The sequence below is a fragment of the Schistocerca nitens genome, chromosome 4, assembly GCF_023898315.1.
Source record: "Schistocerca nitens isolate TAMUIC-IGC-003100 chromosome 4, iqSchNite1.1, whole genome shotgun sequence".
Taxonomy (NCBI): Eukaryota; Metazoa; Arthropoda; class Insecta; order Orthoptera; family Acrididae; genus Schistocerca; species Schistocerca nitens.
Window position 1 is genome coordinate 399027022 of NC_064617.1, and position 14188 is coordinate 399041209.

At 44.4% G+C, this 14188-nt stretch overlaps 1 protein-coding gene across 1 annotated transcript in view; it reads right to left on the reverse strand.

Annotated features, from left to right (window-relative positions):
- Positions 1-14188, reverse strand: part of LOC126252336 (transmembrane protein 117-like) — a 559109-nt gene that overhangs the window by 236335 nt on the left and 308586 nt on the right. The window contains exon 5 of the mRNA XM_049953223.1: positions 6749-7037. Within this exon, the coding sequence (XP_049809180.1) occupies positions 6749-7037 (289 nt within the window). The remainder of the gene's footprint in view (positions 1-6748; positions 7038-14188) is intronic.

Sequence of the window (14188 nt, forward strand, 5' to 3'; positions counted from 1 at the left end):
TAAACAATTCTTATTGTTTTCGTAGAGTGGGACGTCAGAGAGCCCACGGAGTGATGCAAGACGGCCGGCGACAGTCTCATGGAACACTATATCGTATACGGGTAACAGCATTATTCTTGCAGAGCTCGAAACAGATAATGTTCTATAGCATGCCCTGAATAATTATTTCCTAGAGTGGGCGAAAAGGGACGATATATTTTATTCTTTGTGACAGAAGTTACATCGACGTAGCGACATGAGGCCATGCGTTTTGGCGCTGTGGCAAGACATTGGACTAGTATGTGAGAGGATGGTAGCTCAACCACTATCTACTGATCAAGATTTAGATTTTATATGGCTTCATTAAAATCACCTGGATTTTATAGCGAGATGATTCATACGAAAGAGCATGGCCGATTTCCTACCCGGTCTTTTCCCTAAACCAAGCTGTCGTCCGTTTCTGATCACCACATGGTTGACGAGACGTCGAACCCTGATTTTCGTTCTTTTCTTCAGGAGATGATATCAGATGCTGACTTAGTGCTGCCTATGCGGTTATTTGGTGTAAAACAAACAAAAAACTCAATTTTTCGTTCTGCAGTACACCAGAAAATTGCATGCAGTCCGCACTGGAGTATGGATTAATTTGGAACTTACTGATGAATTAAAATGGTCAGCTGCAACAGGATTCGAAAGTAGAAAAGAGATGAAACTTCGTGGCAGACTGAAACTGTACACTGGATCGGGACTCGAACCTGCGACCTGTGCCTTCCGGTGGCAAGTGTTCTACCGAGCGAGTTATGCAAGCATGACTCGCAACCCACCCGCACAGCTTCACTTCTAGCAGTCTTTCCGCCGCAGATAGAAAATTCACTCTAGGGAAGCCATATTGGCAGGACTGTCTGATGTAGCTGGGTCGGTAAGAGCAGTGCCCGTGGAAGGCAATGATCCAGGTTCGAGTGTGGCTTGTAACACTGCTTTAATCTGTCAATATGTGGGCAAGTGTACGTCAACTAAGGACGATTATTTTAAATTCAGCTGGTAAAAGACAGATAGAGGTAACGCAAGAAGAGGCAGTGTTTTAGTATGCATGTCATGGGTAAGAAAGACTTGCGGAGTGTATTGATGATATTCCAGAAACTGTTCAGATTGAAACCCTCAGACAAAATCATCTCTGATTTGCAATGGTGTCCTTTGTCAATTTAATAGTGAAATATGTGGTTCTATACGGCTTTACATTAAAATTACAGTTCCAGGAAAAACAGTAAACAGATAAATTTTTAATATGTGTTCGTATACAGTATAGTAGGAAATACACACGTTGAAATTTGTAGGTGACTTGGGAAATATCTGAGGTGCGAAATTTAGTAAATAGAGCTGGCGACAACAATGGCTCTAACCTGGCTGAGCATGTACTCAAGTGGGCTTAGATGACAGATACAGGAACGTCATCCAGGATAATTCAGTTCTTTTTCAGATATTAATCGCAGTGTTTGGAGAAACTGATAACGTGACAGTTTCTCAGTAATCGTAGCCCTGATGTTCCCAGTGCGCGAGAGATCTGGGAGGAGTGCTGGGCAGGTCAACAATCGAAGACCCTTAGTATCGCATTAGGTCTTCTTGAAAGATAACGTAACACAGACCTCGAAGATAGAGCACGGGTAATGGTTTTAACACATCAAAAGTGCTATCCCTCCCATCCAGATTACCGGTCATGCAAAACAAAGGTAATCGGATGTGTACCCAATGGCGTCTCATATCTTCAAGCTCGGTGCTGTCCTGGTTTGATGTGATAAATACAACCTGGCAATGTTGCTGAAGAGCCTCCACAAACGGGAAAGTACACCACGATGCGGTATGCAGAAGTGCGACTTGTCTGAATAGACGACTTGGTGCCCCTCCTGTGCAGAGCCTTGCCGTTGGGCCCACTACTTTCGGTTCGTCTCTCTGCTGCCGTGCTGATATTCCGTGGAGCTCCTGACTTGTCTTGTTGCAAACGGCCACATTTCCTGATTCCAGGAATATTACCCGTTTGTACGATCCTCTCGATCTAGCGAACAATATGTCTGTCCTCCTGGGCACTATTCACGTGGGACCATTGAAATCCGTGGCACTAAGTAGGGCTGGTCTGAATCCATCGATCCATATTCGCATGGAAATCATGGGGTCACCGACGAACGCGAGCAGGAATTTCGCCGAACGATAAACTGCATTCATGACAGGCCACAATGCAGTCGCTCTTGAATCAACTGACATTCAAAATGATAAATTCGGTATATAATATTTCCTTAAGAACAAAGTATACGTCGTACGAGGGGCTTCCCAGAATTAAAGCAACACATTTCTTTTCTGAAAGCAGGCTGGTTTTATTCGGGAGCACAATACACCGTGTTATTCCCTACTCTTTTGGCTACAAAACCCTATTTTTCAACATAATCTCCGTTCAACATGACGGCTTTACGCCACCTTAGTTGGAGGGCCGGTATGCCTGCATGGTAAAACTCTACAGGTCTGTTTCGGAGCAAACGTCTTGCTGCACCGGTAACCTCCTCATATACACATACTGCTTCCCGCGGAGTACATCCTTTACTGTCCTTAGTTGCTCTTTATGGTTATCTGCTAGGCGGCAGGAATCCAGTGGGCACACATCACTTGAGCACCTTGACTGGTGGAGTGCCAGCATTACCAACAGAGACGTTCAGCTGAGCAGCCAGGTGTTTGGTTGTGATCTGCCGATAACCCCGAATCAGAGAGTCCGCACGTTTCAGTATTGCAGGAGTGACAGGTCTGTGCGGCCGGTCGGCACGCGGGGGATAGGACAGGTTTGCGGGACCTTGTTGCCATGACGACAGACGCCTCGCCCATGACAGACGTCTAACCCAGGAACTCACGATGCTCTTGTTCACTGCCAGGTCTTCGGAGACATTCTGCGAGCGCCTATGAATATCTGCGATGCTCTGGTTTTCCGCCAAAATGCACTGGCGTGACAGCTCTCTGCTAGCTGAACGCTACTTATAGCACCGCCACCTATTAGAACTTCATCAAACTAAAGGGACCGAAGCAGGAATATTTCACGATGTTCTAAAACAAAGTCCGCTTTTTTTTTTTTTCAACCGAAATTGGGGGAGAAAAATGTGTTGCATTACTAACTGAACGCTCCTCGTACTTTGTGTACCTGGATGATATTCTAACCATTTGCGTAACCGAATGCCAGTTCAATTTGTGTCGCAAGCCGATTTCATGGTGTTGCAATTTTAATGGCCAGAAGTGTATTATAGAAATGCTTCTTTGTTATTCACTTCATTCGGGGCAATTACGGAACTGCTGCGTAAGTTATTTTTATTTATTTATCGTATGGCAACAGCAGCAAACGTTGACAGATACATAAAGTTTAATTTTACACGTATATATCTAATTAAGTACACTACTGGCCATTAAAACTGCTACATCAAGAAGAAATGCAGATGATAAACGGGTATTCATTGGACAAATATATTATACTAGAACTGACATGTGATTACAATTTTCACGCAATTTGGGTGCCTAGATCCTGAGAAATCAGTACCCAGAACTACCACCTCTGGCCGTAATAATGGCCTTGATACGCCTGGGCATTGAGTCAAACAGAGCTTGGATGGCGTGTACAGGTACAGCTGCTCATGCAGTTTCAACACGATACCACAGTTCATCAAGAGTAGTGACTGGCGTATTGTGACGAGCCAGTTGCTCGGCCACCATTGACCAGACGTTTTCAATTGATGAGAGATTTGGAGAATGCGCTGGCCAGGGCAGCAGTCGAACATTTTCTGTATCCAGAAAGATCCGTACAGGACCTGCAACATGCGGTCGTGCATTATCCAACTGAAAAGGAGGTTTCGCAGGGATCGTATGAAGGGTAGATCCACGAGTCGTACCACATCTGAAATGTAAATCTGTTCAAAATGCCGTCAATGCGAACAAGAGGTCACCGAGACGTGTAACCAATGGCACCCCATACCATCACGCCGGGTGATACGCCAGTATGGCGATGACAATACACGCCCCCAAAGTGCGTTCACCGCGAAGTCGCAAACACGGATGCGACCATCATGATGCTGTAAACACAACCCGGATTCATCCAAAAAAATAACGTTTTGCCATTCGTGCACCCAGGTTCGTCGCTGAGTACACAATCGCAGGCGCTCCTGTCTGTGATGCAACGCAAAGGGTAACCGCAGCCATGGTCTCCGAGCTGATAGTCCATGTTGCTGCAAACGTTGTCGATCTGTTCATGCAGATGGTTGTTGTCTTGCAAACGTCCCCATTTGTTGACTGAGGGATCGAGACACGATCTTCCACGATCTATTACAGTCAGCCTTGTCCACTCACTTCTCTGGAGATGAAATCCTGGTAGGTTAGCAGTTGGGTGTTGGACACCTTGAAGTGCTATTGGTGCAGCATTCCACCTCTTGCGCCACTCTTCTTTAATGTCGAACTTCTTATCGTTCCTTCCATTATGCCACAGTGGATTGCGAGATTTTAAGCGGTCCGGGGGAGAGTTGTTTACGACTGTATGAACTGGGAGGTCTTGTGGGTAGTTGGGGTGGTGTAGTTTCCTCCATTCTCTATTGATTGATACTTGGCGTCGTAATTCAGGTGGTGGGATGTTGGTGTGCAGCCAGGGGATGGGGTGGATTTTAATGTGCCCATAATAATCCTCATTGACTCGTTCAGGTGTACGTCCATATTCCTCGTGTGGGCAGTATGTTTCCACACTGGATCACACTATTCGGCAACTGGGTAGACCAGCGTGAGTACTGTAGTACGTAGAGTCGATGCGTCGGCACCCCATGTTGTTCCAGCTAGTTTCTTTACGATGTTGTTTCGGGTCTTTAGTTTATGGCTTGATTTTTACGATTGTTTTTTATACGTCAGAGGCCGATCTAGTGTGACACCAAGGTATTTAGTCTGGAAATTATGTCTAACCTTTTGTTGGTAGAAGCTCTTAATTCAACTGCTGGGTTGCAATTCTGTTCGAATCCTGCCCCTGGCATGGATGTGTGTGATGTCCTTAGGTTAGTTAGGTTTAAGTAGTTCTAAGTTCTAGGTATAGTGCTGCAACGATGAAAAATAATATTACGACGATGTCAAACCTTATTTTCATGATATAAAGAATAATTGATGATATTAAAATGTAATTATAATTTATTATTTTAATTTTTGTGCTCAGTGAATCAAAGACTTTCTAGTGCACGGAATAAACTAGCATTCATTGTACTACGTAACTATATATGATTGTTAGGTGACAACTGATTCTATGTAAGACATTTTGTCTGGGCGGATTTTGTTCTCGTACTGGTCGGTAGAGAAAGAAAAGTTTCTTAATCGATGTATGTAGTGTGAATGTATAAAGGCTATAAAAAGGAGGGAGAGAGATAATCCTTGCGGACAATCACCATATTGTATAATACAAGGTAAATACAAGTTATTCAAAACAAATATCTCTAAAGCGTATCGTCTTGTGATTTCTAAAGACTGAAAATTGCGGTGTTTAATCTAAACCTGTCCTGAATAACAGCGAAGAACATTTATGTCATCATAGATTTTCTTCGTTTGACCACGGTTGTGATTCGCATGTTACTTTTTGTTACGCGACGTGTTAGGAACATTTTCATTATACGCGCAAAAGTGCACACAGATTTAATCGAGCCTGCATCTTTCGGAAACGATAACTCTTAATCAGTACAATTACGCGAATACCGTCTAAATCGCAACCGTGATCACAAAAGTGTTTCCTGGACCTGATTTTTATATAAATGTGTAGACTTGAAACCGAACAGCATTGCACCATCGCTGGCTCGCAACAATTGAAAGAAAACAAAACAAGGACTGAACAACTTTAAATTTTAACGCCGTCAGCGTTACGAAATCTGAACGACGTATATTAATTAATTAAATATTAACAGGAAGAGAATTATGAAATTTTAAAGATTAAATCATAGAAAGAATTTAAAGCATTTTAGCATCATTACGTTTCTTTGCATTAGTACTTGAGTATCAGATACCATCATATCTATTTAAAAGACAGTGCGTAAATAAAATTACCACCTTTTATAATTATTATTATAGCAATTCATAGGGGACTGATGACCTCAGATGTTAAGTCCCATAGTGCTCAAAGCAATTTGAAAAAAAATTGCAATTCTTTTGTTTAGATGGAATGCGCAGACTTCTGTCTTTGCTGCATTTGGTTACAGTCTCCATGCTTTGTAGTATGTGTTGAGAGTTTCTAAGTCTCTAGATATCATAGCTCCTCCTTCCTCAAGTGTGGTGGTTTGTACGTCTGTGGCAAGGTCGTCGGCATAGCAAAACTTTTCGCAAGCAGTGTCTGACATGTCACTGGTGTACAGATTGAAAAGTGGGGGTGCTAGGACGGACCCTTGGGGGGAGCTCATTTTTCAATGGCTGCGTAAGTTACCATTGTGAACCCCGAATAACTCTTCCGTTGTCTAGCCGGCCGAAGTGGCCGTGCGGTTAAAGGCGCTGCAGTCTGGAACCGCAAGACCGCTACGGTCGCAGGTTCGAATCCTGCCTCGGGCATGGATGTTTGTGATGTCCTTAGGTTAGTTAGGTTTAACTAGTTCTAAGTCCTAGGGGACTAATGACCTCAGAAGTTGAGTCCCATAGTGCTCAGAGCCATTTTTTCTTCCGTTGTCTGAATGAACTACACTATGTACACATTACTTTAGGGAAGAATTCACGATGGTAGTATCGGCTATTCAGTACTCACCAGTGTGGCTATGAGAAATGGGGTCCTCGGCGAAGATCAGGAAGTTGCAGAAGATGACGAAGTAAGTGACGAAGAGGCGCGGGTAGGGGTGCTGGAAGTAGTAGCGCAGGTCGCGCTTGTCTATGGGGTCGACGCCGGCCGCCAGCAGCGCCGCCGCGACGCCCGGGTTGGAGTTGTTGACGCCGGACGCCGCGCTGGCAGCGCCCGCAGCGGCGGTCATCAGCATCACAGAGCGCCGCCGCTGCAGCGCCGCCCCCTCCTCCCAGCTGCTCGCCTTGCGCGGCGGCGCCTGCGGAACACGGCGGCGTCAGGCGGGTAGTAGGACAGGTGCACCCACAGGCGTAACGTCGATCATGGCACTGAACAAAACAGCTGCACATGAGAAAAAGTTTTCGAGCTACACTCCTACCTACTAGTTGTGACTGTCCTTACTGCAATATATTTCTGTTTATAGGTTCTATCACAGCTACACTCCGACCCCGAAATACACCACTGAGACAAAATCATTATAACAAAATAGAACAGCAGTTTTGCGTGGCACGACAAGTTCTTAGTAGTTTTCTGGAGATATGCAGCACCAGCTGTCTAGTCAGAGTTCGAGGCATCCCGTAACTTAAGGGGGTTTGTAGGAGAAAACTGATCCCACATAGAATCCCAGATGTGTTGCACAGGGTTCACATCAGGCAAACTTTGCTGACCAAATCTTCACTGTGGGTCCGCTATCATGTTACGAGGGTGAGTCAAATGGAAACCTTAAATTTGTAATCACAAATCGAAATTTTGCGCCGTTATCCTGTAAGTTGTTAAGTGTGCTACAAACAGCGTGCAGAATGGCCTGTAGGGGGCAGCATAGTGAAGATGTATACATACCGTAGCAGTATCCGTATAAAGATGGCCGCCCCACTTGCGACTTGCACCAGGGAAGAACAGCATTCTGTTATTCGGTTTTTGCCTAGTGATGGCGTGAAACCCATTGAAGTTCATCGACGAACGAAGGTTCAGTACGGTGATGCATGTTTGTCACAGCAGAAAGTCTACGAATGGAGTAGGAAGTTCGCAAATGGTGTAACTTCCGTGCAAGATGCTCCTCGTCCAGGTCAGGCACAAAGAGTTGTGACTCCACAGTACATTGCGGCAGTTGAAGACATAGTGAAGGAAAACCGCCGAGTGACACTGAATGACATTGCAGCATGTTTACAGATTAGTCATGAGTTAGCACACCACATTGTGCATGATGTGCTCCACTTTCAAAAAGTGTCTGCAAGATGGGTGCCACGGCAGCTGACTCCTGAAATGAGAGAACGACGTGTTGATGCTTGTGAAGAACTTCTTCGGCGCTTCGAACGAGAAGGTGATGGCTTTCTTGCAAGAATCGTTACTGGGGACGAAACCTGGGTTCACTTCCACCAACCGGATACGAAGAGAGCGAGCAAGAAATGGCGCCATTCCTCTTCACCAAAACCAAAGAAGTTTCGAACAGAACCATCAGCAGGGAAGGTTATGCTGACCCTCTTTAGGTATGAAAAAGGCGTCATTTTGGAGCATTAGATGCCTGCAATCAAATCAAAGCGACGTGGATTGTTGTAAGCAGGTGTCCTTTGGCAACATGACAATGCAAGGCCCCACACTGCCCGTACAACAGTTGCAACAATCACAGACCTGCATTTAGAGTGTCTTCCTCATCCACCATACTCACAAGACCTTGGCCCAAGTAATTTCCATGTGCTTCGACCACTCAAAGACGCAATGGGAGGAAATAAGTTCCGTTCTGATGAAGAGGTACGCCACGCGGTGCATGAGTGGTTGCGCGGACTACCAAAAGAATTTTTTTCTGAAGGAATTTATGCACTTTGTAAGCGCTGGAGGACTTGCGTTGAGCGTGGGGGAGATTATGTTGAAAAATGATACAGCTTTGTACCACTTCTGCACAATAAATAATATTTTAAAAATATTTAAGGTTTTCATTTGACTCACCCTCGTACTAAATTGACTGTAGCACGATTCGGACAGCTACCTAGCTGGAACATGCTACTGCCGTAGGGGAAGACATCAAGTATGAAGGGATGCCGATAGTCGGCAATACTTGGAATATTCGCGTACTCCGCAGCTGTCACGGTGCCTTCAGTTACTGTCACAGGCCCCTTGGAAGCCCAGATGAATAACCCTCGTAGCGTAACAATGCTCCCACCCGGACTACGTCCGTAACGCAGTGAATGTTTCGGCAGCCGTTCCCTGCCATGACAGTGTATACAGATTTTACCATAGACCATACAAAACAAGAAACTTTATGCATCCGTTTTTCAATTGCCTATACTTTCCAAAGGAACATTCACGTAGCATCATGCAGGCACCTTCTTTGGTGACTCAAGAGTCTAATGCGAGAGTCCACTTGGCGCCCACAGGTGGGGTAAGTGTAACCACACCAAAAGAGTGGTTCGTTGGAGGGACTTGTCTACACACTCATTTTGTAGTTAAATTGTTGAGCCAGATGCCATTGTGGAACTTACTGCCATCCTTGATCATTTTCCTCCATCTGCTGCTGTTTTCGACAAGCTTCTCCCATATGTCACTGTCAATATTAAATGCGTTTATATAACATTTGACGCAATCTTTAAAGTTCAAAGCAGGTCTTCCAAGGGGTCTCTTGGCATGTCCTATCTCACTAAGCAGTGTGCGTCGGGAAAGACGCGAGTGGTCCGTACGACGTATCTGTCATAGCCATCACAGGCGACGTTCCTGGCGGAGATTCTTGGTAGATTCGCAGCATTAGGACCATCACATTTGTCACATAGCCTAAAATGTTTTGTAAGCACCGCAGGTGAGAGGTGTTGAGCTTACGTTCTTGTTTGACGAATGATGTCCGCGCCTCAGCACCATACAAGACGGCGCCCAGTACGCGTGCTTGATAGACGAGCTTTTTTCTGGTCACTGCAAGATGTCGTCCCATACTCTTGTGCGGAACTTCCCAAACATGTTCGTCGTCTAGAGAAAGATCTTCTGGCACAACCGTTCAGAGACTGCAGAATTCGTCGACTATATTCAACAAGGAGCCATCTATTCTTATGGCAGGCATATTTGTGTATCCTTGCACCATAATTACAGGCTCCTTTACATTCACAGACATGGGGAAGCGCTTGCACGCAGCAGTAGCTATGAACTCCGCAACATCAGCGAATAAAAGGTTACTTACAAGGAAGTCCTCACGATAGCCCATGGATCTGATAACGGATTGCTGTAAAGTTTCCCGTCAGCTCTAGAATGTAAGTGGGTGCTTATGCTTGTTTCGATGAAAGCGACTTTGAAAAAAAAGTAACGAGAAGAATACAGCAAACAAGGTAGTTGCCAGTACACAGCCTTGCGAGCTTCTCTCTGCACAAGAAAATGGTCTGTTGTGATTCCTCCAAATATCGCAGCACCCCTCATATCTTCGTGAAAAGTCCTGATCATCTTCAGGAGTCTTGGAGGAGACCTTACCTTCACTAGTGAAGTATACAGTTCCTCCCTGGTGACTGTGTCAAATGCCTCTGTAAGTTGATGAAAACAATGAACAATGGGTAGTTCTGTTCACTGCATTTTTCCTGCATGTGTCGGAGTGTGAAGATCATATCAGTAGTAGATTGTTGGGTTCGAAACTTACATTGAGATTCAGGGACTGGGAAAGTTTCTCCAGCCTGCCCTGCAAAAAAAGGGCAAATGCTTTTCCAGCGATAGCCAGGAGTGAAATTCCACAATAGCAGTTGCAATCACTGTGATCGCCTCTGTCTTTGTACAGGGGACGATGTTGGCATCATGCATATCGTGAAGCACAGTACCCACAGTCCACCATTTCAATAAAAGCCTGTACAGCGCTGGGAGGAGTTGTATTAGTTTGAAAAGTTATGTGGGGACGTTGCTTTGCCAGGGCATTTCCTGCATACAAGCCACGCGACAGCTCTCCGAAACTCATCCTTAGGAGGCATGGCGTTCAGCTCGTGGCAAGTTGGTGACTGTTAACCGGATGACTAGGAACTGGAATAGTGTTTCCGCCCATTTTTCTACTGTCGATTAGAATCTGTGACGACAGTTCCATCGATATTCTGAGCGGGGACGCCATTTTAGGGGTGGGCTCAGTGCCTCGTTTGACGCCCGAACACACATCTACATCTACATCTACACAGATACTCTGCAAATCACATTCAAATGCCTGGCAGAGGATTCATCGAACCACTTTCACAATTCTCTATTATTCCAATCTCGTATAGCGCGCGGAAAGAATGAACACCTATATCTTTCCGTACGAGCTCTGATTTCCCTTATTTTATCTGGGTGATCGTTCCTCCCTATGTAGGTCGTTGTCAACAAAATATTTTCGCATTCGGAGGAGAAAGTTGGTGATTGGAATTTCGTGAGAAGATTCCGTCGCAACGAAAAACGCCTTTCTTTTAATGATTTCTAGCCCAAATCCTGTATCTTTTCTGTGACACTCTCTCCCATATTTCGCGATAATACAAAACGTGCTGCCTTTCTTTGAACTTTTTCGATGTGCTCCGTCAGTCCTATCTGGTAAGGATCCCACACCGCGCAGCATTATTCTAAAAGAGGACGGACAAGCGTAGTGTAGGCAGTCTCTTTAGTAGATCTGTTACATTTTCTAAGTGTCCTGCCAATAAAACGCAGTCTTTGGTTAGCCTTATCCACAACATTTTCTATGTGTCCCTTCCAATTTAAGTTGTTCGTAACTGTAATACCTAGGTATCTAGTTGAATTTACGGCACATTTGGATGACCTCACACTTTTCGTTATTTAGGCTCAACTGCTACTTTTCGCACCATTCAGATATATTTTCTAATTCGTTTTTCAGTTTGTTTTGATCTTCTGATGACCCCCCATGAACCATGGACCTTGCCGTTGGTGGGGAGGCTTGCGTGCCTCAGCGATACAGATAGCCGTACCGTAGGTACAACCACAACGGAGGGGTATCTGTTGAGAGGCCAGACAAACGTGTGGTTCCTGAAGAGGGGCAGCAGCCTTTTCAGTAGTTGCAAGGGCAACAGTCTGGATGATTGACTGATCTGGCCTTGTAACAATAACCAAAACGGCCTTGCTGTGCTGGTACTGCGAACGGCTGAAAGCAAGGGGAAACTACGGCCGTAATTTTTCCCGAGGGCATGCAGCTTTACTGTATGATTAAATGATGATGGCGTCCTCTTGGGTAAAATATTCCGGAGGTAAAATAGTCCCCCATTCGGATCTCCGGGCGGGGACTACTCAAGAGGATGTCGTTATCAGGAGAAAGAAAACTGGCGTTCTACGGATCGGAGCGTGGAATGTCAGATCCCTTAATCGGGCAGGTAGGTTAGAAAATTTAAAAAGGGAAATGGATAGGTTAAAGTTAGATATAGTGGGAATTAGTGAAGTTCGGTGGCAGGAGGAACAAGACTTCTGGTCAGGTGACTACAGGGTTATCAACACAAAGTCAAATAGGGGTAATGCAGGAGTAGGTTTAATAATGAATAGGAAAATAGGAATGCGGGTAAGCTACTACAAACAGCATAGTGAACGCATTATTGTGGCAAAGATAGATACGAAGCCCACACCTACTACAGTAGTACAAGTTTATATGCCAACTAGCTCTGCAGATGACGAAGAAATTGAAGAAATGTACGATGAAATAAAAGAAATTATTCAGATAGTGAAGGGAGACGAAAATTTAATAGTCATGGGTGACTGGAATTCGAGTGTAGGAAAAGGGAGAGAAGGAAACGTAGTAGGTGAATATGGATTGGGGCTAAGAAATGAAAGAGGAAGCCGCCTGGTAGAATTTTGCACAGAGCACAACTTAATCATAGCTAACACTTGGTTTAAGAATCATGATAGAAGGTTGTATACATGGAAGAACCCTGGAGATACTAAAAGGTATCAGATAGATTATATAATGGTAAGACAGAGATTTAGGAACCAGGTTTTAAATTGTAAGACATTTCCAGGGGCAGATGTGGACTCTGACCACAATCTATTGGTTATGACCTGTAGATTAAAACTGAAGAAACTGCAAAAAGGTGGGAATTTAAGGAGATGGGACCTGGATAAACTGAAAGAACCAGAGGTTGTAGAGAGTTTCAAGGAGAGCATAAGGGAACAATTGACAGGAATAGGGGAAAGAAATACAGTAGAAGAGGAATGGGTAGCTTTGAGGGATGAAGTAGTGAAAGCAGCAGAGGATCAAATAGGTAAAAAGACGAGGGCTAGTAGAAATCCTTGGGTAACAGAAGAAATATTGAATTTAATTGATGAAAGGAGAAAATATAAAAATGCAGTAAATGAAGCAGGCAAAAAGGAATACAAAAGTCTCAAAAATGAGATCGACAGGAAGTGCAAAATGGCTAAGCAGGGATGGCTAGAGGACAAATGTAAGAATGTAGAGGCTTTTCTCACTAGGGGTAAGATAGATACTGCCTACAGGAAAATTAAAGAGACCTTTGGAGAGAAGAGAACCACTTGTATGAACATCAAGAGCTCAGATGGAAACCCAGTTCTAAGCAAAGAAGGGAAAGCAGAAAGGTGGAAGGAGTATATAGAGGGTCTATACAAGGGCGATGTACTTGAAGACAATATTATGGAAATGGAAGAGGATGTAGATGAAGATGAAATGGGAGATACGATACTGCGTGAAGAGTTTGACAGAGCACTGAAAGACCTGTGTCGAAACAAGGCCCCCGGAGTAGACAACATTCCATTGGAACTACTGACGGCCTTGGGAGAGCCAGTCCTGACAAAACTCTACCATCTGGTGAGCAAGATGTATGAAACAGGTGAAATACCCTCAGACTTCAAGAAGAATATAATAATTCCAATCCCAAAGAAAGCAGGTGTTGACAGATGTGAAAATTACCGGACAATCAGTTTAATAAGCCACAGCTGCAAAATACTAACACGAATTCTTTACAGACGAATGGAAAAACTGGTAGAAGCGGACCTCGGGGAAGATCAGTTTGGATTCCGTAGAAATACTGGAACACGTGAGGCAATACTGACCTTACGACTTATCTTAGAAGAAAGATTAAGGAAAGGCAAACCTACGTTTCTAGCATTTGTAGACTTAGAGAAAGCTTTTGACAATGTTGACTGGAATACTCTCTTTCAAATTCTAAAGGTGGCAGGGGTAAAATACAGGGAGCGAAAGGCTATTTACAATTTGTACAGAAACCAGATGGCAGTTATAAGAGTCGAGGGACATGAAAGGGAAGCAGCGGTTGGGAAGGGAGTAAGACAGGGTTGTAGCCTCTCCCCGATGTTATTCAATCTGTATATTGAGCAAGCAGTAAAGGAAACAAAAGAAAAATTCGGAGTAGGTATTAAAATACATGGAGAAGAAATAAAAACTTTGAGGTTCGCCGATGACATTGTAATTCTGTCAGAGACAGCAAAGGACTTGGAAGAGCAGTTGAACGGAATGGATGG